The following is a 23,760-nucleotide window of genomic DNA, read 5'->3' as shown; positions in this document are numbered from 1 at the left end:
CAGCCACACACTGTGTGGATATTTTCAGAGAACTGTCCATGATAACCCCAAGATCTCATTCCTGATTAGTTGTGGCTAAATTAGCCCGTCATATTGTATGTATACTTGGGGCTATTTTTTCCAATGTGCATTACTTTACACTTATCAACATTAAATTTCATTTGCCATTTTGTTGCCCAGTCACTCAGTTTGGTGAGATCTTTTTGAAGTTCGTCACAGTCTGCTTTCGTCTTGACTATTTTGAACAGTTTGGTGTTGTCCACAAACTTTCCCACCTCACTACTTACCCTTTCCTCTAGATCAGTAACAGAGAGAAAGCTGTGCTAGTCTATATACTATCAAAACAAAAAAGCAGTAAAGTAGTACTTTAAACACTAACAAAATAATTTATTAGGTGATGAGCTTTTGTGGAACAGACCCACTTCTTCAGACCACAGCTGTACCAGAACAGACTCAATATTTAAGGCACAGAAAACCAAAAATAGTAATCAAGGTTGACAAATCAGAAAAAAAAATTATCAAGGCGAGCAAATCAGAGAGCAGAGGGGCAGGCAGGGGAATCAAGAATTAGATTAAGCCAAGTATGCAAAAGAGCCCCTATAATGACCCAGAAAATTCGCATCCCAGTTCAAACCACGTGTTGATGTGTCGAACTTGAATATAAAAGAGTTCAGCAGCCTCTCTTTCCAAAGTGTAGTGAAAATTCCTCTTCAGTAAGACACAAACACTTAAGTCGTTAAAAGAATGGCCCACTCCATTAAGATGTCGGCTGATCGGTTTGTGGCTCAGGAGTGTTTTTATGTCTGTTTTTACCCATTGTCTAACAGAGTTAGAAGTCTGTCCAATATACAAAGCATCTGGGCATTGTTGGCACATGATGGCGTATATGACGTTAGTTGAGAAACATGAGAATGTGCCCGTGATCTTCCTCTAGACCGTTTATGAATAAGTTGAACAGGTTGGGTCCTAGGACTGACCCACACCACTCCTCACCCTTCTCCATTCAGAAAATTTACCACTTATTTTTACCCTTTGTTTCCTGTCTTTTAACCAGTTCTCAATCCATGAAAGGATCTTCCCTCTTATCTCATGACAACCTAATTTACACAGGAGCCCTTGGTGAGGGACTTTGTCAGAGGCTTTCTGGAAATCTAAGTATATTATATCTACTAGATTCCCCTTGTCTGCATGTTTGTTAACCCCTTCAAAGAATTCTAATAGATTAGTAAAACATGATTTCGCTTTACAGAAACCATGTTGACTTTTGCCCAACAAATTATGTTCTTCTACGTGTCTGACAATTTTATTCTTCACTATTGTTTCGACTAGTTTTCCCCAATGACTCACCCCAGAAATGGCTGCGTCTCAATACAGGGTGAGGAATCCCGGTTATAAACAGCCATAGCGCCCCACCCCAGAGGCAGCTGCCTCTCAGCACAGGGTGAGGCATCCCTGTATGAACAGCCCCAGTGACCCACCCCAGAAATGGCTGCATCTCTGCACTGGGTTAGAGCTCTCTGTGTACTGCTAACCCCCTTGTCTTTCCTCTTGCTTCTCAGATCGCCTGCCCCATCTTTGCAGGGCTGCTGCATTACTTTTTCCTGGCAGCCTTCTCCTGGATGTGCCTGGAGGGCGTACACCTCTACCTCATGCTGGTGGAGGTTTTTGAGAGCGAGTACTCCCGCAAGAAATACTACTACCTGGCCGGCTACTGCTTCCCAGCCCTCGTGGTGGGCATCGCTGCAGCCATCGACTACCGCAGCTACGGCACTGACAAGGCGTGAGTGCCGGGACAGGGCTGAGGCACTGATGGGGCGTGAGAGCTGAGGGCGGAGCCAACAAACTGACGGGACATGAGTGCCTGGGGGCAGAGCTGATGGGGCATGCATGCTGGGGGCGGAGCTAAGGAACTGAGGGGGTGTGAGTGCCTGGGGCGGAGCTATGGAACTGATGGGATATAAATGCTGGCTGGCGGAGCTGATGGGGCATGAGTGCTGGGGGCGGAGCCAAGGAACTGATGGGGCATGAATGCTGGGGGCGGAGCCAAGGAACTGATGAGGCATGAATGCTGGGGGCGGAGCTAAGGAACTGATTGGGCATGAATGCTGGGGGCGGAGCCAAGGAACTGACTGGGCTTAAATGCTGGGGACAGAGCTAAGGAACTGATGGGGCATGAATGCTGGGGGCGGAGCTAAGGAACTGATGGGGCATGAATGCTGGGGGCGGAGCCAAGGAACTGATGGGGCATGAATGCTGGGGGCGGAGCCAAGGAACTGATTGGGCTTGAATGCTGGGGGCAGAGCTAAGGAACTGAAGGGGCATGAATGCTGGGGGCGGAGCTCAGGAACTGATGGGGCATGAATGCTGGGGGCGGAGCCAAGGAACTGATGGGGCTTGAATGCTGGGGGCGGAGCCAAGGAACTGATTGGGCTTGAATGCTGGGGGCGGAGCCAAGGAACTGATTGGGCTTGAATGCTGGGGGCAGAGCTAAGGAACTGATGGGGCATGAATGCTGGGGGCGGAGCCAAGGAACTGATTGGGCTTAAATGCTGGGGACAGAGCTAAGGAACTGATGGGGCATGAATGCTGGGGGCGGAGGTAAGGACCTGATGGGGCTTGAATGCTGGGGGCAGAGCCAAGGAACTGATGGGTCTTGAATGCTGGGGGCGGAGCCAAAGAACTGATTGGGCTTGAATGCTGGGGGCAGAGCTAAGGAACTGATGGGGCATGAATGCTGGGGGCGGAGCCAAGGAACTGATTGGGCTTAAATGCTGGGGACAGAGCTAAGGAACTGATGGGGCATGAATGCTGGGGGTGGAGGTAAGGACCTGATGGGGCTTGAATGCTGGGGGCAGAGCCAAGGAACTGATGGGGCTTGAATGCTGGGGACGGAGCTAAGGAACTGATGGGGCAAGAGTGCTGGGGGCGGAGCTAAGGAACTGATTGGGCTTGAATGCTGGGGGCGGAGCTAAGGAACTGATTGGGCTTGAATGCTGGGGGCGGAGCCAAGGAACTGATTGGGCTTGAATGCTGGGGGCAGAGCTAAGGAACTGATGGGGCATGAATGCTGGGGGCGGAGCCAAGGAACTGACTGGGCTTAAATGCTGGGGACAGAGCTAAGGAACTGATGGGGCATGAATGCTGGGGGCGGAGCCAAGGAACTGATGGGGCATGAATGCTGGGGGCGGAGCCAAGGAACTGACTGGGCTTAAATGCTGGGGACAGAGCTAAGGAACTGATGGGGCATGAATGCTGGGGGCGGAGCCAAGGAACTGATGGGGCATGAATGCTGGGGGCGGAGCCAAGGAACTGATTGGGCTTAAATGCTGGGGACAGAGCTAAGGAACTGATGGGGCATGAATGCTGGGGGCAGAGGTAAGGACCTGATGGGGCTTGAATGCTGGGGGCAGAGCCAAAGAACTGATTGGGCTTGAATGCTGGGGGCAGAGCTAAGGAACTGATGGGGCATGAATGCTGGGGGCGGAGCCAAGGAACTGATTGGGCTTAAATGCTGGGGACAGAGCTAAGGAACTGATGGGGCATGAATGCTGGGGGCGGAGCTAAGGAACTGATGGGGCTTGAATGCTGGGGGCAGAGCCAAAGAACTGATGGGGCAAGAGTGCTGGGAGTGGAGCTAAGGAACTGGTTCTTCATGAGTGCTGCGGGGAGAACTAAGGCACTGATGGGGCGTGAATGGGGGATGGCCTGGGGCTCTGGCACCAATGGGGCATAAGCGATGTGATGGAGGTGGCCTAAGGCACTAGTGCTGGCGGGGGCTGGGGCTAAGGCACTGAGGACATGAGTGTTGGAGACAGGGCCAGGGCACAGACATGGTCTCAGCACTAGGAGGTGGGGCCTGAGTGCCCAGATGGGGGTGGGGCAAAGACACCAACGGGTTCGAGTTCCAGAGGCCGATGGGATAACAACTGAAATTTTAAAACAAGTTTTAAAATCTCTCATTCCCTGGTTCCTTGTGACACTGAAGCCCTTCAGCCCGGAGTTTGGAACTGACCCCCATTAAGGCCTAGACTTACGCTGCTCTATTAAAATCATTTCAGTCACACTTAAAAACCTATAGGCGGCCATACGTATTTGCTGCCAGATGTCAACGGAAGCCGACACCCCTGAATTGGGGGAAGTCGCCGGCTCAGCCCCTGGGCCTGGAGTTTGTTGAAGAACTGAAGCGGTCGGGGACGGCAGTAGCCTCACCTGCAGGAGCAGGGAGGGCGTTTCCTTCACTGCCTCTTGTCCAACAGGTCCGGCTCAGTTTGTTCAAAGATGAAAACCAGACCGGGAGTTGAAACGCGTGAGTGCTCGTTTTCCTTCCCCAGTCTGTGCGGAGACCTGGGGCTACGGCTACGCTTACCGGGAGATCGACCTGCTCAGAGTCGACCTTCTGGGGTTCAACTTCAAGCGCCTAGTGGAGACGCGCAAAATCAGTCAGGGGTCGGCAGTCAACGCCTGTGCTCCTCATTCTCGCAAGGACTAAGGGAGGTTTCTCCCACCGACCTCCCTGTGTGAGGACGGACAGGTGAGTCGATCGTAGGTACGTCGATTTCGGCTACCCAATTGTTGGTACTGGAATTGCGTATCTGCCATCGACTTTCAGGTCTAGCGTAAACCTGCCCTAAGCGTGAGAGGATGAGATCAACTAGTTCTTCTTCGAGGTCTTGATCATGTCCAGTCCCACGTGAGGGGTTTGTGTTGACCATGTGCACCAGTGCCCAAGGATTTTCCCTCGGCATTATCCATAGGGGGCCCAGCTCTGCTGCTGTCTAGAATTGTGCCTGCAGGGTGTGGTATAAGGGGGACCTCTGGTACCCACCACTCTGTCTTGATTCTCTTCTTGTCTGTGAACACGATTCTTCAACTGTATGTCATTTTCTTAGTTAGTGCCCTTAGGCTACATCTACCTCACAGCCCTATTTCAAAATAGGAGAGAGCCACAAGAAATACCTTATTTCGAAATACCGCAGCCAGCCCCAGAATGCCTTTCAAAATAGCAGCCAGCGCTTCCGGCTCCATAGTGCTATTTTTGCGATAGGGCCCTTGGAGCCCATTATGGCCTAGTTTGAAATAGGCGTCATGCCTCAGGAACTCACGGTTCCCAGAATCGAAATACCGCACCCGTGATTTCCAATTTAGTTCGAAATGGCGGGCGCTTCATTTAGACGCTGCCAAAGTTATTTGGAAATAACTGCTCTTAATTTGAGATAAGCTGACCATGCAGGCAGCCTTAGTGTTGTAGTTTAGCACAGGGGTCAGCAACCTTTCCCGGGCAGAGTGCCAAAATTTGACCTTTTGACCTCTGTATACGGTCCGAGTGCCAGTGACATTTTCTAAAGTCACCCTTAGTCCTGCTTACCACAGCTTCAGTCGTAAATAAATGACGCTGCAGAGCTTTGCCGGTTAGGTGGTGGTTGGGCGCCATAGTTGATCTTTTATTAATCCACCACTGCATGGGGGAGGAGCAGGGCTGAGCTCCTGCCTTGTGCACTGATGAAAATCGGCTCACATGCCACTCTTGGCACCCGTGCCGGGAGGTTGCTGTCCCCTGGTTTTGCGTTGGTTTGTAGTTTCTGCAGCGATGTGGCCTAGGGGTAGCGCATGCATCGTTCCCCAGGCTCCAGTCCTTGGGAATCATGCAAGCATCCTATGTCCATTAGCGACCCACCCCATAGTAGCCTGAGGTGTCTTGGCAAGCAGCACATTGTGACAAGTGCTGCTCTGGCAGACTAAAAAAGTGAGAGACATTCCCCTCAGGCCTCTCTTAAGGAGTCAGCGCCAACCCCAACACCATGCAGTGAGCACACACCAAGCTGGCACCAAGCAGGTCTCCCAGCATCCGGGACAGGCACTGACCTGACAGTCCTCCCCTGCCTTTAGCACCGCACATCCCTGTGTGGCTACAGGGACAGTTACCGGTGCCCTGGTACCCCTGGGACCCAACCTTCCCAAACTGCCTAGTCAGTTAGGGGGGGCCTCAGGAGCTAATCCCCCAAACAGGTGCAAGCCTCAGAGGAAGGAGCCCCCCGAGTCAGGAGCATCTCGCATGCCAACTGGCCCCGCTAATCAGGAAGACAGGGCAGAGCTGACAGCACCAGCATCATGCCTGTCATCACCAGGCAAGGCCATCGTGAGTTGCCTCACCCAGTGCTACAAGACGATGTGCAGGCACACCAGGAATTCTTGAAAAGGGCATCCTCTCCTGGGGACTGCTGCAGAAGAGCTGCGGATGTCTTGTCTGGGTGGCTTTGATCACAGAATCATAGAAGGTTAGGGTTGGTAGAGACCTCAGGAAGCCACCTAGTCCAACCCGCTCCTCCAAGTCGGACCAACCCCAACTAAATCCTCCCAGCCAGGACTTTGTCAAGCCGGGTCTTAAAAATCTCTAAGGGTGGAGATTCCACCACCTCCCTAGGCAACGCAGTCCAGAGCTTCCTCATCTTCCTAGTGAAATTGTTTGTCTTAATATCCGACCTAGACCTTCCCCTTCCATGTGAAGCTGGATGTATTCTTGCCAGAGAGCTGACTCAGTTTGCACCAGATGTCCGAGGAACAGTGACTGCGCACGTTGGACATTTGGAAGGTCTTGTCATTTTACTTGGAGCCTTTACCAGGCCTTCCCATAAACCAGCCCCGCTCTTCCTCACCTCAGCAGGAAGCGGCTTTGAAAATCACCATGGCAAAATCCCTCCTCCTTGCCCCCTGTTTCTAAAAGGACTGAGCAGAAATACTTTGTGCCCTCAAAGCCCTTACTATCTTGATCCTTGTGTGGGAGGGTCAGGGGCTGGTACAACAAGGGGCGGAGGAGGAGATTCTGACCAAGCATTGGATCAGGGGCTCTGTTCTCGCTATCTCCTAATCCCAAAGGCTCATGTTCTCTAGCCCTTTGATTATTCTCGTTGCTCTGCTCTGGACCTTCTCCAGTTTCTCCACATCTTTCTTGAAATGTGGTGCCCGGAACTGGACACAATACTCCAGCTGAGGCCTAAACGGTGCAGAGTCGAGTGGAAGAATGACTTCTCGTGCTCCCCACACTCCTGTTCATGCAATTCAGCCTGGTCTCCCTATCTTCTATCATTCCCTCCCCGGATCCTTCAACCTGCAGGACGCATATGTACTTCCATGTGCCGATCTTTCCAGGTTACAGGCACTTCCTTTGTTTTACAGTTGTCCTCTCCCACTCCTGGTTGCAATCCTCCCATCTGGCCTGGCTACAGCACCCCGTGTGTTTACCAAGTCTCTGGCAGAGGTAGCGGCCTACATCAGGGTATCCAGCTCTACCCATACCTTAGTGAGGCAGCTCCAGGGCACAAGTCCAGTGCAAAGCTGTGGTTCTGCAAGCCACATGCTGCTCCTTCAGACTCCTGGCCAGCGCTAACAATCTCACGCTAATTCCCGTTCAAACTATAGAGTTTATCAGAGTCATTCTCGACTTGACCCAAGCAAGAGCCTTCCTGCCACTGGGCAGATTTCGAGTCTGGTTGGACCTCGTCGCAGAAGTGTCCGTGTTCCTACTGACTCCAGCCCGGGTGGGCCGGCAGCTCCTGGATCACACAGCAGCATAGAATCCTAGAATCCCAGAATCTGGAAGGGACTTCAGGAGGTCATCGAGTCCAGCCCCCTGCCCAAAGCAGGACCAACCCCAACTAAATCATCCCAGCCAGGGCTTTGTCAAGCCAGGACTTAAAAACCTCTAGGGACGAAGATTCCACCACCTCTCTAGGTAACACAACCACCAGCCAACCACCCTCCTGGTGAAATAATTTTTCCTAATATCCAACCTAGACCTCCCCCACTGCAACTTTAGACCACTGCTCCGCATTCTGTCATCTGTCACCACTGAAAACAGCCTCTCTCCAACCTCTTTGGAACCCCGCTTCAGGTAGTTGAAGGCTGCTCTCAAATCCCCCCTCACCCTTCTCTTCTGTAGACTAAATAAACCTAAATCTCTCAGCCTCTCCTCATAAGACGTGCGCTCCAGCCCCCTAATTATTTTTGTTGCCCTCCATTGCACTCTCTCCAATGCGTCCACATCCTTTCTGTAATGTGGGAAGACAGAATTGGACACAATATTCCGGCTGTGGCCTCACCAGTGTCAAATGAAGGGAAATAATCACTCCCCTGGATCTACTGGAAACGCTCCTTGTCATGCAGCCTAATATGCCATTAGCCTTCCTGGCTATAAGGGCACACTGTTGACTCATGCCCAGCTTCTCATCCACTGTAATGCCAATGTCCTTTCCTGCAGAACTGTTGTGCACATATGTGGTCTCTCATCCGCAAGGGACCCTCGCAGCAGTGACTGGCATCGGCTTCTTCCTGGTTCAAAGATCACCTGCAAAAATTGTCACCATTCCCCGGCAGTATGTACCTGGCGGCCCTGGTGGCCAGAGTGCAGGAAGGTCCTGGGGGCAGCTCTCTTTGTCAACCCATCGCCTTCCACAGAGCTGATGTAGGATGCCTTGAATTTCAGTTGGATCGTGCACATCAGAGATCTCTGGACCCGAGGGATGTGGTCTCTGGAGGAAATGCCATTGCAAAAATGTCAGGGAGCTCAGAGTGGTATGTGTCATGCGTGGGGTCTTCCTGCCTCACTTCCTCCCAGACAACTCAGCCTCTGTGTTTCACATCACCAGCAAGGGAAGCCCATTCGTTGGCCCTCTGCCATGAGGCGCTCCATCTCTGGGACTGCTGCAGAGACCACGACACCGAGCTGGACGCGTGCCATCCCCTTGGCGCGTGGAATAAACTAGCAGATCGGTTCAGCAGGGACTCCTCCTCTCACCACAAGTGGCTGCTCCACCCAGAGGCCACCTGCATGATCTTCCAGTGGTGGGGTCTCACCGAGCTGAGCTCTTCTCCATCAGACAAAGCAGAAAGAGCCAGTGGTTTCCAGCCCGGCGAGGCCTCGTCAAGGGCTCCCTTTCTCCTGTCGTGGCTGGGGCTCTGATGCATGCAGACACCCCACTTGCTCTTATCAGCAGAGTCCTGGTATAGACCTGGGGGACAAAGCAGAGGTCTCCATGATCAACCTGCAAGACCTCACCAGCATCGGTTTGGCGTGCTCACAAGCCGGTCAGTGGCCCCTCCCAGGCCCCCTTCCCAACTGACTGGATCTTCTGTCACAAGAGCGCAGGTGACTGTCCCCGCACCCCAGTCTCGAGTCTCTCCACCTCTGGACACGGCTGCTCTGTGGCTATACCCAGGGAACACACGGGCTCAGAGGAAGTCAGACAAGTCCTCTGGGCAAGCAGGAAGGCATCCATTAGCCTGACTTGCCTGGCCAAGTGGCTGAGGTTTGGATATTGGCTGTCTGAACACGGCATTTCCCCTTTGCGATCTCCTCTGCAGGTAGTCTTAGATTATCTGCTGTACCTCAGGAACCAAGGCTGGCACCCTCTTCCATCGGTGTGCACCTGGCAGCCGTATCCACGTTCCACCAGCCAGCCCAGGAGCAGGCGGGGTTTTCCCATGACAAGAAAATCAGAGCGGCCTTGAGACACTTTACCCACAAGTACGGGCTGCCATCCCACAGTGGGACCTTCACCTGGTCCCGTCCAAGCTAACCTCCCCACCCTTCAAGTCACTAGTCCCCTGCTCCACTTCCCACCTGTACTGGATGGTTGCTTTCCTAGTGGCTTGACGTCGGCATGACAGGTCTCGGAGACTGAGGCCTTGACCTCAGAACTTCCACGCAAACTTTTTCTAAAGCTGGGGTCCAGCTGCGGCCCCATCCAGCCTTTCCGCCGAAGCTGATCTCTTCCCCCTGTGTGACCCGGGACATAATCTGGCCAGAGTTCTATCCCAGGCGGCACCAGACTGCTGAGGAACAGCGACTGTATGTGTTGGACGTCTGGAGGGCTGGGATTGTGCCAGGCCTCCTGGTGAATCAGCCCAGCTTTTCATCCCTACAGCGGATAGGACAAAGGGCCTCCAGGCTTCTTTGCAGAGCATTTCTGACTGGATCAGCTCTTTCAGAAAACCCTGTTATGAGCCGTTAAAGGTTCCCCACAACCAGCATAACCAATGGTTAGCACAGGTGTCTTGGGCAGCCTTCCTGGCACACTTCCTGAGCTAGGGCATATGTAGAGCCAGGATGTGGTTCCCTGTCCGCAGGTTCCTATCCCAGCAGGCTGCTCACAGCACTGGGCTGTGAATCTACGTGGGCGTGAACTCCTACCCGCCTTCACTGGAACAGCCTGGCGTCGCCTACCGTGGCATGGACATGAGCGAGCACGCGAAGAAGACAGAGACCTGTTCCATACCTGCTGTTCTTCAAGATGTGTTGCTCTCGTCCATTCCACATCCCGCCCTTAGTCCTCATTGTTGGCGTTTCTGGCAAGCAGGAACTGAGGGTGAGAAAAGGCCGGGGTACCCTGTACTGCGCCATGTGGGCACCACCCCAGAGGGCACCAGAACTTGGTCCTGTTGGGGAAAGAGCTTCCAGCACTGGTGTATGTGGCAAGCACACAGGTCTGCCATGGAGTGGACAGCAAATGCGTCCAATTCACCAATGAGAGGAGCTATTCCGGAAGAGGTTATTGCGAACTAAGGCTGCTGCACCTGAGATGCGTTTCGAAATAGGCCTTGGCTCTTTCAACCCAGAGTGTCCAGACATGCAAAGCCTATTTCGTAACAGAGCCCTCGGGCGCAGGCTGGCTTATTGTGAAAATAGCCCCAGTTCCCTGTCGGCAGAGCCCCTCTTGCGAAATAGCGGCTGCATTACATAGGCATGAGGATCGTTACTTGGAAATACCTGTGCTGCATAGACCTACCCAGGGAGACCAGCAACAATCCCTCCCAGCCGCTCATGCCGGATGCTGCTCCTTTCGGTTCCTAAACCGCTGGGGTCTCACTGCAAACCTGGCTTGAGAAATTCGCTGGTTTCCCTAGAACTTTGAAGGGAGTTTTAATTAACGACGTCATGAAAAGCTTTTTAAAAATTGTGTCCTGTCAGCTGAATTCCCCTTTCCAGTCCAGCCCAGCCCAGCCTGGCCCAAATCCCAACCCGGCAACGCTGCCGGTCAATAAGAAATGCGTCAAATTCATCATTTCCTAACATCGTACAGGAGCACAAGTCTGAAGAGACGCACGCGGAGCTGTAACTTGCTGAGACAAATTCAGGTAGCTCAGGCGCATCGCCCTGCTTAGTGAGCCGAAAGCACCGTAACAGATACATTGAGCTGCAAATCTACCTGGTTTAAGGGGTTGCGTCCAACGAGGCTTCACCTGTGAGAGTCCAGCCCTGCCCACCTCCAGCCTAGGCAGCGTTGGGCACTGGCATTGAGCTGGCATGAGAGCCGGAGCGTGGGGAGGAAGCCGGAGCAGGCCTTGTGCCCCAGGGCAGTGGGGGGTGACTTCGCAGTTTCCAGGCTCCTGGGGCAGCCCCAGAGGGCTGAGGGGCAGCAGCCTCTAGCTGACGCTGCTCCACCGCTCTGTTCCCACAGCTGCTGGCTCCGAGTGGACAATTACTTCATCTGGAGCTTCATCGGCCCTGTCTCCTTCATCATCGTGGTGAGTCGGGCGGTGCTGTGGGGCCCCACTTTCACCAGCGGCTGCCCCAGCCTTCGGCAGCTCCCACCCCGGGAAGGGGTCAGCATCCCCAGTGCCAAGGCAGGGGTAGAACCCAGGACTCCTGACTCCCCCTCGCCCCCCGTGCTGTAACCAGTAGACACCACTCCCTTCCCAGAGCCGGGGTAGAACCCAGGAGTCCCAGCCCCTCCCCTGCGTCTGACCCCAACACCCCAGCCCAGCCCAGAGCTCTTTGGCTCTTTGGCCGAGCTCCGAGCTGGCCCTGGTGAGAGCCCCACAGAATCCCCTACCCCCAAAGGGGAATAAGGGGCCATTGGAGGTGTGTCCTGGCTCATAGCCACGGCCGCAGAGAAACAGCCACAAAACCCTCCTACAGCCCCTGCCAATGGGGGGCAGACGGGTCGTGGGGGGAGAGGCAGAGACGGCCCCGCCCAGGGGGGTGGGGGTAGGGGTGGGGCCAGTGCAAGCGGTGGGGGAGGGGCCGGGGGTGGGTCTGTTGTAGAACTGGGGTCTCAAGTCTCCCCTCCCGCCCCCCAGGTCAACCTGCTCTTCCTCATGATCACACTGCACAAGATGAGCCGCAGCACAGCCGTGCTCAAGCCCGACTCCAGCCGCCTGGACAACATCAAGTGAGTGAGGCAGGCACTGGGGAGACCCTGCCCCGGCCCCAGCCCCAGCCCCAGCCCCAGCCCCAGCCCCAGCCCCAGCCGGACAGGCACTGCTGGCCCCGCTCCGCCCCAGAGGTGGCCGCATCTCAGCACCGGGCGAGCGGTCCCTGTGTGAACAGCCCTGGCCGCCCCCCAGAGGAGGCCGCATCTCAGCGCCAGATGAAGCGAGGGGAGGATGCCCTGGGTAACCATGGCTCTCCCCTGCAGGTCCTGGGCGCTCGGTGCCATCGCCCTCCTCTTCCTTTTGGGACTCACCTGGGCCTTCGGCCTCCTCTTCATCAACAAGGAGTCCATCGTCATGGCCTATCTTTTCACCACCTTCAACGCCTTCCAGGGCATGTTCATCTTTGTCTTCCACTGCGCCCTGCAGAAGAAGGTCAGGCACAGCGGGGCTGGGGGGGCTGTGGGGCGGGAGCGAGGGGCACCGGCAGGGCTGGGATAGCCAGGGGGATAGCAGGGCTGTGGGATGGGAGTGAAGGGCACTGGCAGGGTTGGGGGCGCCAGGGGGGTAGCGGGGCTGTGGGGCGGGAGTGACGGGCACCAGCAGGGCTGGGAGAGCCAGGAGGTAACAGGGCTGTGAAGCGGCAGTGAGGGGCAGAGGCGGGGCTGGGGGCGCCAGGGGGGCTGTGGGGTTGTGGGGGTTGTGGGCAGCGGCGGGGCTGGGGGCCCCGGGGGCTGTGGGCTTGTGGGGGTTGTGGGTAGCGGGGGGGCCGGGGGGCTGTGGGCTTGTGGGGGTTGTGGGCAGCGGCGGGGCTGGGGGCGCCGGGGGGCTGTGGGCTTGTGGGGGTTGTGGGCAGCGGCGGGGCTGGGGGCACCGGGGGGCTGTAGGGCTGTGGGGCTGTGGGGTTGTGGGCAGCAGCAGGGCTGGGGGTGCCAGGGGTTAGTGGGGCTGTGGGGTGGGAGTGAGGGGCACTGGCAGGGTTGAGGGCGCCGGGGGTTAGTGGGGCTGTGGGGTGGGAGTGAGGGGCAGCAGCAGGGCTGGGGGCGCCGGGGGGGCTGTGGGGGTTGTGGGGCGGGAGTGAGGGGCAGCGGCAGGACTGGGGGCACTGGGGGGTAGTGGGGGCTGTTGGGGTTGTGGGCAGTGGCAGGGCTGGGGGCGCCGGGGGGCTGGGGGGCTGTGGGGGTTGTGGGCAGCGGCAGGGCTGGGGTTGCTCAGGCTGAGCTCACCAGGGTCTCCCCCCATGGCGCTGACCCATTCCCCCCCCAGGTGCACAGGGAGTTCAGTAAATGCCTGCGCCATGCGTCCTGCTGCCTGCGCAGCCCCCCAGGGGCCACCCTCGGCTCCCTCAAGACTTCAGCCATTCGGAGCAACAACCGCTACTACACGGGCACGCAGGTACACAGAGGGAGAGACAGAGCCCCCGTGGGTGCAGGTGTGGGGGACAGGCCCCCCTGCATGCAGGTGTGGGGGACAGAGCCCCTGTGGGTGCAGGTGTGGGGGACAGAGCCCCCGTGGGTGCGGGTGTGGGGGACAGGCCCCCCTGCATGCGGGTGTGGGGGACAGAGCCCCCCTGCGTGCGGATGTGGGGGACAGGCCCCCCTGCATGCGGGTGTGGGGGACAGAGCCCCCCTGCGTGCGGGTGTGGGGAACAGGCCCCCCTGCGTGCGGGTGTGGGGGGCAGAGCCCCCCTGCGTGCGGGTGTGGGGAACAGGCCCCCCTGCGTGTGGGTGTGGGGGGCAGAGCCCCCGTGGGTGCAGGTGTGGGGGAGAGAACCATTCCCAGGTATGGGGCCGGGGGCGGGCGTGAGGGGCACCGGCAGAGCTGGGGGTGCCCCTCAAGCTGAGCTGGTGGGGGTGTCTCTGCCCAGGGCTCCCCCTCACCGGTATCTGTCCCCGTTTGAGCTGGGGGTGGGGTCAGAGTGAGAGGACAAATGGGGACAGACATGCAGAGCCCTCTCCTAGGGCTGGGACAGACGGACAGACCCTGACCGAGGTCTGGGAATGGGTGGGGGGAAGGAGGCAGAGCTCAGCGCTCACTTAGGGCTGCAGATGGACAGACAGACAGACAGACAGGCAGATGCCTCGCTGTGGGAGGGGCAGGGTGGGGGACGTCAGGATGGCAGTGTCTGAGCCCCCCCCGTGTCTCACAGAGTCGGATCCGGAGAATGTGGAACGACACCGTCCGGAAACAGACTGAGTCAAGCTTCATGGCTGGGGACATCAACAGCACCCCGACCCTGAACCGAGGTGAGACCCCCCCAGCACCCCCACACCCCCACCCTGAACCGAGGTGAGACACCCCAGCACCCCCACACCCCCACCCTGAACCGAGGTGAGACACCCCCCCCAGCGCCCCCACCCTGAACCGAGGTGAGACCCCCCCAGCGCCCCCACACCCCCACCCTGAACCGAGGTGAGACACGCCCCCCAGCACCCCCACCCTGAACCAAGGTGAGACCCCCCCAACGCCCCCACACCCCCACCCTGAACCGAGGTGAGACACCCCCCCAGCACCCGCACCCTGAACCAAGGTGAGACCCCCCCAGCGCCCCCACACCCCCACCCTGAACCGAGGTGAGACACCCCCCCCAGCGCCCCCACACCCCCACCCTGAACCAAGGTGAGACACCCCCGCCCAGCGCCCCCACACCCCCACCCTGAACCGAGGTGAGACACCCCCCCCAGCACCCCCACCCTGAACCGAGGTGAGACCCCCCCCAGCACCCCCACACCCCCACCCTGAACCGAGGTGAGACACCCCCCGCCCAGCACCCCCACCCTGAACCGAGGTGAGACACGCCCCCCAGCGCCCCCACCCTGAACCGAGGTGAGACACCCCCGCCCAGCGCCCCCACACCCCCACCCTGAACCGAGGTGAGACACCCCCCCCAGCACCCCCACCCTGAACCGAGGTGAGACACCCCCGCCCAGCGCCCCCACACCCCCACCCTGAACCGAGGTGAGACACCCCCCCAGCACCCCCACCCTGAACCGAGGTGAGACACCCCCAGCGCCCCCACACCCCCACCCTGAACCGAGGTGAGACACCCCCCCAGCGCCCCCACACCCCCACCCTGAACCGAGGTGAGACACCCCCCGCCCAGCACCCCCACCCTGAACCGAGGTGAGACACCCCCCCAGCACCCCCACACCCCCACCCTGAACCGAGGTGAGACACCCCCCACCCAGTGCCCCCACCCTGAACCGAGGTGAGACACCCCCCCCAGCGCCCCCACACCCCCACCCTGAACCGAGGTGAGACACCCCCGCCCACCACCCCCACCCTGAACCGAGGTGAGACACCCCCCCAGCGCCCCCACACCCCCACCCTGAACCGAGGTGAGACACCCCCCGCCCAGCACCCCCACCCTGAACCGAGGTGAGACACCCCCCCCAGCGCCCCCACACCCCCACCCTGAACCGAGGTGAGACCCCCCCAGCGCCCCCACACCCCCACCCTGAACCGAGGTGAGACACCCCCGCCCAGCGCCCCCACACCCCCACCCTGAACCGAGGTGAGACACCCCCATCGCCCCCAAACCCCCACCCTGAGCCGAGGTGAGACACCCCCCCCAGCACCCCCACCCTGAACCGAGGTGAGACACCCTCCCCAGCGCCCCCACACCCCCACCCTGAACCGAGGTGAGACACCCCCCGCCCAGCACCCCCACCCTGAACCGAGGTGAGACACCCCCCCTAGCGCCCCCACACCCCCACCCTGAACCGAGGTGAGACCCCCCCAGCGCCCCCACCCTGAACCGAGGTGAGACACCCCCATCGCCCCCACACCCCCACCCTGAACTGAGGTGAGACACCCCCCCCAGCACCCCCACCCTGAACCAAGGTGAGACCCCCCCAGTGCCCCCACACCCCCACCCTGAACCGAGGTGAGACACCCCCAGCGCCCCCACACCCCCACCCTGAACCGAGGTGAGACACCCCCCCCAGCGCCCCCACACCCCCCCCTGAACCGAGGTGAGACACCCAGCGCCCCCACACCCCCACCCTGAACCGAGGTGAGACACCCCCCACCCAGCACCCCCACCCTGAACCGAGGTGAGACCCCCCCCAGCGCCCCCACACCCCCACCCTGAAACGAGGTGAGACACCCCCGCCCAGCACCCCCACCCTGAACCGAGGTGAGACACCCCCCCCAGCGCCCCCACACCCCCACCCTGAACCGAGGTGAGACACCCCCCACCCAGCACCCCCACCCTGAACCAAGGTGAGACACCCCCCCCAGCGCCCCCACACCCCCACCCTGAACCGAGGTGAGACACCCCCCCCAGCGCCCCCACCCTGAACCAAGGTGAGACCCCCCCAGCGCCCCCACACCCCCACCCTGAACCGAGGTGAGACACCCCCGCCCAGCGCCCCCACACCCCCACCCTGAACCGAGGTGAGACACCCAGCGCCCCCACACCCCCACCCTGAACCGAGGTGAAACACCCCCCGCCCAGCACCCCCACCCTGAACCGAGGTGAGACCCCCCCAGCGCCCCCACACCCCCACCCTGAACCGAGGTGAGACACCCCCGCCCAGCACCCCCACCCTGAACCGAGGTGAGACACCCCCCCCAGCGCCCCCACACCCCCACCCTGAACCGAGGTGAGACACCCCCCACCCAGCACCCCCAACCTGAACCGAGGTGAGACACCCCCGCCCAGCACCCCCACACCCCCACCCTGAACCGAGGTGAGACACCCAGCGCCCCCACACCCCCACCCTGAACCGAGGTGAGACACCCCCCGCCCAGCACCCCCACCCTGAACCGAGGTGAGACACCCCCCCCAGCGCCCCCACACCCCCACCCTGAACCGAGGTGAGACACCCCCGCCCAGCACCCCCACCCTGAACCGAGGTGAGACACGCCCCCCAGCGCCCCCACACCCCCACCCTGAACCGAGGTGAGACACCCCCGCCCAGCGCCCCCACACCCCCACCCTGAACCGAGGTGAGACCCCCCCCCTAGCGCCCCCACACCCCCACCCTGAACCGAGGTGAGACACCCCCGCCCAGCACCCCCACACCCCCACCCTGAACCGAGGTGAGACACCCCCCCCAGCACCCCCACCCTGAGCCAAGGTGAGACCCCCCCAGCGCCCCCACACCCCCACCCTGAACCGAGGTGAGACACCCCCCCCAGCGCCCCCACACCCCCACCCTGAACCGAGGTGAGACACCCCCCGCCCAGCACCCCCACCCTGAACCGAGGTGAGACACCCCCCCCAGCACCCCCACCCTGAGCCAAGGTGAGACCCCCCCAGCGCCCCCACACCCCCACCCTGAACCGAGGTGAGACACCGCCCCCAGCGCCCCCACACCCCCACCCTGAACCGAGGTGAGACACCCCCCGCCCAGCACCCCCACCCTGAACCGAGGTGAGACACCCCCCGCAGCGCCCCCACACCCCCACCCTGAACCGAGGTGAGACACCCCCGCCCAGCACCCCCACCCTGAACTGAAGTGAGACCCCCCCCACCCAGCACCCCCACACCTCCGCCCTGAGCTGATGTAGCCCCCACCCCTCCAGCACACCTGCCCTGAGCCAAGGTGAGACCCCCCCCACTCACCGCCCACACCCCCAGCACCTGCACCCTGATCCCAGGGGAGAACCCACATCCCCCACCCTCTCCTGCTCCCTGCAGCCCCGGATCCCTGCCCCCCCGGCCAGCCCTGTGCCGCTGGCTGTGCTGGAGTTGGCTGGGCGCCGGTAGGGCAGACAGGCTCCTGGTACCCCCGGAGTTCAGGGCCTTGTGGGTGCCCTGAAGGGGAGCTGACGCGTCTACCCCTGCAGGGACCATGGGCAACCACCTGCTGACCAACCCCGTGCTGCAGACTCGGGGGGGCACCAGCCCCTACAACACCCTCATCGCTGAGTCCGTGGGCTTCAACCCCTCCTCGCCCCCCGTCTTCAACTCCCCAGGTAAGGGCCCCCCCATCTTCCCCCAGTGCGCGAGCAACCCCCCAAAGAGGACACCCTGAGATCCCCCCACCTGGCACCCCCACCCTGAGCCAAGGCGAGACCCCCCTGCCCTGGGAACACCCCAGAGGGGTCTCTCTCTCTTGGGGATCCCATTTACCTTCCTCGGGGGGGTGGTATTTTTGAGGAGCCCTGGAGGGGGGTGTTGGGGTCCCTTTAAATCTTCCGCCGAGAAGGGGGTTCAGAGCGGTGGCGGGTGGGAGCAGGGGCTATGGGGTGGGCTCCTGGCCGCTCCCAGCAGCAAGCCCAGTGTGTGTTGGGGTGGGGGGTGAGGGTTGGCTTTGGGGGTGCTGCCCCCTGCCCGCTAACCTTCTCTCTCTCGTCTCCCCCTCGCCGGCGCCACCTCCAGGGAGCTTCCGAGAGTCCAGTACGTCCCTCCTTTCCAGTTCCATTTCGCAGTAATGTTTCCTTCATTGCTAGTTTGACTGGCAGGCTGGGGGTGGGGCACAGCCAGGACAGGACGGTGCAGGCACGGGGATGGGCCTGTCCAGCGGGGGCGCTGTGGGGAACAAGGCAGGAGCGCTGGCAGGCGGGGCGAGAGCCGAGTGAGGCTCTTGCATTCACCACCCGGGGCAGCCGAGGGCGAGAGCTGAGCAGCTGCCACTGGGACCGTGTCTTATGGCCCGATGGGACAGTGTCTCCGTCGCCCTCCTGCCGCACTCAATTGTACCCAGGGGCCCTAGAGTCCCACTTCACCCTGCTGCTGAGCCAGACACAGCCCTGGGCCGCGTCTACACGTGCCGGCTACTTCGGAGTAGCGGCGCCAACTTCGAAATAGCGCCTGTCACGGCTACACGCGTCGGGCGCTATTTCGAAGTTGAAATCGACGTTAGGCGGTGAGACGTCGAAGTCGCTAACCCCATGAGGGGATGGGAATAGCGCCCTACTTCGATGTTCAACGTCGAAGTAGGGCACGTGTAGACGATCCGCGTCCCGCAACATCGAAATAGCGGGGTCCGCCATGGCGGCCATCAGCTGAGGGGTTGAGAGACGCTCTCTCTCCAGCCCCTGCGGGGCTCTGTGGTCATCGTGTGCAGCAGCCCTTAGCCCAGGGCTCCTGGCTGCTGCTGCGGCGGCAGCTGGGGATCCATGCTGCATGCACAGGGTCTGCAACCAGTTGTCAGCTCTGTGGATCTTGTGTTGTTTAGTGCAAGTGTGTCTGGGAGGGGCCCTTTAAGGGAGCGGCTGGCTGTTGAGTCCGCCCTGTGACCCTGTCTGCAGCTGTGCCTGGCACCTTATTTCGATGTGTGCTACTTTGGCGTGTAGACGTTCCCTCGCAGCGCCTATTTCGATGTGGTGCTGCCCAACGTCGACGTTGCCAGCCCTGGAGGACGTGTAGACGTTATTCATCGAAATAGCCTATTTCGATGTCGCGTGCACGTGTAGACGTAGCCCTGGTCACTATTGGCTTGTAAGGCCCCTCCCTCTGAGCCATATGGTCACTGTGCTCTAGTGTTGCCTTCATGCTGAGCCAGACAGAGCCCGGTCCCTATAGTCCTATATGGCCCTCCTGCTGAGCCATATGGAGCCCTGGTCACCACAGGCCGGTAACGCCTCCTGCTGAGTGATACAGACCTTTTGTGTATATCAGCCTGTCCTGCCCAGCTGCTGAGCCAGACAGACCCCTGGTCACTATTGTCCCGTATGGCCCTCCCCCTGAGCCATATGGTCACTGGTCTAGTATTGCCCTTCTGCTCAGTCAGCCAGAGCCCTGGTTCCTACAGTCCTATATGGCCCTCCTGCTGAGCCATACGGAGCCCTGGTCACTATAGGCCGGTAACACCCTCCTGCTAAACCTTTTGTATAGATCATCCTGTCCTGCCCAGCTGCTGAGCCATACAGATCTCTGGGGACTACAGGCCAGAAACCCTCCTGCAGTGCCTGGGGGGGGGACACCTAATCCCTCTAGTCCCTGCTGCTGAGCCAGACAGACCCCACAGTCTCATGTCAGCCTCTTGCTGGGCCATTGTGGTCTGTCAGTCCCGTATCTGTCCCTGTGTGACAGTGCAGCGCGAGCAGCCCTGTCGCCGGTGATGAGCCTGAGCAGCCAAATGCTGTCAGCAGGTGGGGCCCACTAACTCTGGAGTGTGTCCCCCAGATCTCGTCCCTAGGGGGGGCCCATGTTTTGGGGCTGGAGCTGGCGGGGGTGGGGAAGCTGCTGTCTCTGACACTCACAGGCGGTGGTGGCAGCCTGGGGGTGGGGGTGGCAGGGTCCGTGTTGCAGATGCACCTGGGACTGGGCTGGGAGGTCAGCCCCCCGCCCCGCCAGGGAGCAGGGCTCTGCATCTGGCCAGCTTGTGCTCCCCGTCAGAAGCCGCGGCCAAAGCAGCTCCTGCATCTGGCCGAAGAGCCGGTCCTGGCCCGTCCCCATGGCACCGGGAGCTGAGTCCCTCGGCTCAGACGCTGCCTGGGAGCGCTGGGCCGAACGCCTGCCCATGGCGGAGGTGTGGGGCTGGGGTGGGACGGCCCCACCGAGCCCCCAGTTTACGCCACCTCCTGCCCCCTCCACCCCATGGCAGCTGCTGCAATTGGCTGTTGTTTCCCAGGAGTCGGGGCTTTTGGCAACCTGATTGTGCAGCTGGTCCAACCCCCCCAGCCGACGTCACTGATTGGCGCTTGCACAAACCCCGCCCACGCACACCCTCCGCCGCTCCCCTGCAAAGGACACCTCTCTGGCCCAATCTTGGTCCCCGCTGCCCTTCCGGAATGCCCTGGGCCCGCCCCCCCACTAACCCCGCCTCTCTCTCTCCCCCACCCCGTCCCCCGGCAGAGCACCCCCTGAACAACAGCCGGGACGCCTGTGGCATGGACACTCTGCCCCTCAACGGCAACTTCAACAACAGCTACTCCCTCCGCAGTGGTGACTTCCCGGCCGAGGGCGCCAAGATGGCCGACTGCCGGCGCAACCTCAGCGACGCGGCCGCCTTCGAGAAGATGATCATCTCGGAGCTGGTGCACAACAACCTGCGGGGGGGCGCCGGGGCCGGCGGCACGGCCAAGGGGGCCCATGCAGGGCCGGTGCCCCCTCCGGTGGGGCCGGGCCCAGCCGAGGCCAGCAACCCCTTGGGGCCGCCCGCCCCCTCCGGCAGCAGTGGGGGCGGGGAGGAGGAGGCGGCGGGGCCCGAGGCCCCGGCCCTGGGCCACGAGGAGAACCTGGAGATTGAACTCATGTACAAGGCCCTGGAGGAGCCGCTGCTGCTGCAAAGAGCTCAGTCGATCCTCTACCAGAGCGACCTGGAGGAGTCGGAGAGCTGCACGGCCGACCTGACCGAGGGCGGAGATGGCCAGGCCCCCTCTCCCAACAGAGACTCCTTGTACACCAGTATGACCAACCTGAGAGACTCCCCTTACCCGGACAGCAGCCCCGAGGTGGCTGGGGAGACCCTCCCGCACGCCCAAGCCATCAATGAAATCTACTACACCAACCGGCCCACCTTGGTGCCCCACAGCCAGCTCCAAGCCTACTACCAGGTCCGGAGACCTAGCACTGACGGCTACTTGGTCCAAGCCGGCTTAGAGGGCCCAGTGCCGGAGGGAGATGGTCAGATGCAGCTGGTCACCAGCCTCTGAAGGCCAGGAGCGGACTGAGGAGCCACCCCGAGCTGCTGCCTCTCCCCCACCTCATCCCACCTTCGCCAAAAGGAGCCCCTCCCACTAGGCCCCGGCCTGGAGTTTTTAATTTTTTGCCCTGGGGTGCGGAGTGCGAGACGGGGGCGGGGGGCAGCTGCAGGACACAGGACAGAGGAAGGAGGAGATGTGCCGGGAAGAGCTGGCCCTGATCTCCGCCGGAAGGGGGCCGGATGGGCTCTTCCACCTGCCCACCTGGGGCAGCCGGGAGGGTGAGAATGGGGTCTTCCAGCTTTTGTTGGGGAAGGAAAGGAAGGAGGACTGGGAAGGAGAAGACGACAGGCCGGCCGGACAGCAGGATCTCGCTTCGGTTAGTCTTTAAGGTCGTCCCGCTCCAGCTGTGTTTTGTGTTTTCATGTTCGCATTGTGGGAGGAGGAGCAGGGAAAGCCATTTGCTTTCCAAGGTGTCTCAACAACCAGATCAAAACCCTAGGGGAGGGGCTGGCTGGGCCCATCTCTGAGCCCGAGGACAGGCCCCCCATACTCACACCGGCACCTAGGTGGAAACCATCTCTGCTCCGCCACATGTGCACCTTGGCAATGTCAAACTGGGATCTGATCGATCAGGAGAGAAAGGGGCAGATGGCGTATTCTCCTCTAGCCTCCGCTTTCTTCTGTAGGAACTTGGCCAAAAAAATATAAATGTATATGTATAGATATATAGAGAGCTATAAAGAGAGAGCTATATCTAGCGTGAGAGGTGGGGGTGGGGTTACTTTGGGTCTGGATAGAAACGATGTTGAATCCGGTGCTGGCCTGCCAGTATTTGTCAGCTGAGGAAACTGAGGCACAGTGGGGCAGGGACTCTTAAAGTCATCCGTTAACAGGGTTTTCAGTTCAGTTCTTTTTTATGCCAAGCCGTCAGCAAAGTCTGCAGCAGACCAGGGAGAGGGGCGTTTTCTTTCCTCTCCAAAGCCCCCTCAGCATCAGGCATGGCCGAGGCCCAACGTTCCTTCCAGGGGAGGAGGAAGAGGCCTTGAGGTGGCCAGCTTTGAGCTGGGATTTTGTTTTCCTTTGCGGTGTGGCGCCCCTGCCCCCACCCTGGTGTGGAAATCAAACACACCTCACCCACTGCTCTGGCAGCTGGTGGCGGAAGCAGCGAGGTGCTTCCTGGGCCGTCAATGCCGTCGGTGAAGCCGTGTTCCCTGCTCTCACCCACCACTGCCGCCCCTTCGGTCCCAATGTGCGCACCGTTTTCCTCCAGCTCAGTGGGCAAGCTGGAAACGCCTGCAGCTCTCTCCCCTTCTGTGTTTTCCTACTCTGCTTTTACTTCCGCCTCTGAAGACGTGCAGCAGTCCTGGGAGCAGCTGTCCAAGCCCGTTTGGGTCAAGATGAAGGTGGGGAGAATTTTTGGGGCCGCTTTGACACTTGAATCCTTTCCCCGCCAAAATCGGGTGGATCGTCTTTGAGCAAGAGAACTACAGAAACCCAAATGGCACTTTTTTTTCTTTCTTTAAAAGGACAAAACAACAGCAACAAAAATTTCTCCCTTTTCAAGCACAACTCTGAATTCTCTCTCTCTTCTTCCCGAGAGAGACCATGGGAGCCAATCTCACATGAAGACATCATTTCGCTGGGGAGGGAGGGCGCAGGGTGGGGTAGGTAATTCAGGGGAGGCGGGCCGGGATGCAGATTGAAATGCTGTAAATATGGAATTTCAAGCAAACAAAAAAGGGGAATCGAGTAATCCCTTGAAAAATGAAACGGGGATTTAAAACAAAATATGACCAATCCACCGCAGTCCCAGGGAACAGTTTGCGTCCTGGATTTAAAATATATATCTATATCTCTATAGACATATAGGTATATACTGAGCTCTGCTCCAGCCCCATTGACTGTTCGGGGGGCCAGAGGAAGGGAACAAGGAGACCCCCCTCCACTTTTGACAGAGACGGGGAGTGATCACAAAAACTAAGAGCGGATTTTTACAATCAAAACAAAAAAGAGAAAAAAATAACTGTTTTTGGCACAATTTTTATGTAATATATACATATAACGCGTCAT

At 59.7% G+C, this 23,760-nt stretch overlaps 1 protein-coding gene across 2 annotated transcripts in view; it reads left to right on the top strand.

Moving 5' to 3' along the window:
* ADGRL1 (adhesion G protein-coupled receptor L1) overlaps window positions 1-23,322 on the top strand; it is a 106,670-nt gene extending 83,348 nt beyond the window's left edge. The window contains exons 15-23 of one of the 2 annotated variants that reach the window (XM_074979638.1): window positions 1,560-1,780; window positions 11,454-11,520; window positions 12,076-12,167; window positions 12,414-12,582; window positions 13,414-13,542; window positions 14,297-14,393; window positions 17,944-18,072; window positions 18,479-18,496; window positions 20,900-23,322. In XM_074979638.1, the coding sequence (XP_074835739.1) occupies window positions 1,560-1,780; window positions 11,454-11,520; window positions 12,076-12,167; window positions 12,414-12,582; window positions 13,414-13,542; window positions 14,297-14,393; window positions 17,944-18,072; window positions 18,479-18,496; window positions 20,900-21,699 (1,722 nt within the window). In that variant the 3' untranslated portion in view covers window positions 21,700-23,322. Of the gene's footprint in view, window positions 1-1,559; window positions 1,781-11,453; window positions 11,521-12,075; window positions 12,168-12,413; window positions 12,583-13,413; window positions 13,543-14,296; window positions 14,394-17,943; window positions 18,073-18,478; window positions 18,528-20,899 lie in introns of both variants that reach the window. The other variant, XM_074979639.1, reaches the window with a different exon arrangement.
* The last annotated feature ends 438 nt before the right edge of the window (window positions 23,323-23,760 follow it).

Source organism: Carettochelys insculpta, chromosome 29 (genome assembly GCF_033958435.1).
Source record: "Carettochelys insculpta isolate YL-2023 chromosome 29, ASM3395843v1, whole genome shotgun sequence".
Lineage (NCBI taxonomy): Eukaryota > Metazoa > Chordata > Testudines > Carettochelyidae > Carettochelys > Carettochelys insculpta.
The sequence above is the reverse complement of the archived record's forward strand: the minus strand, read 5'-3'. Positions and strand labels throughout refer to the sequence as shown.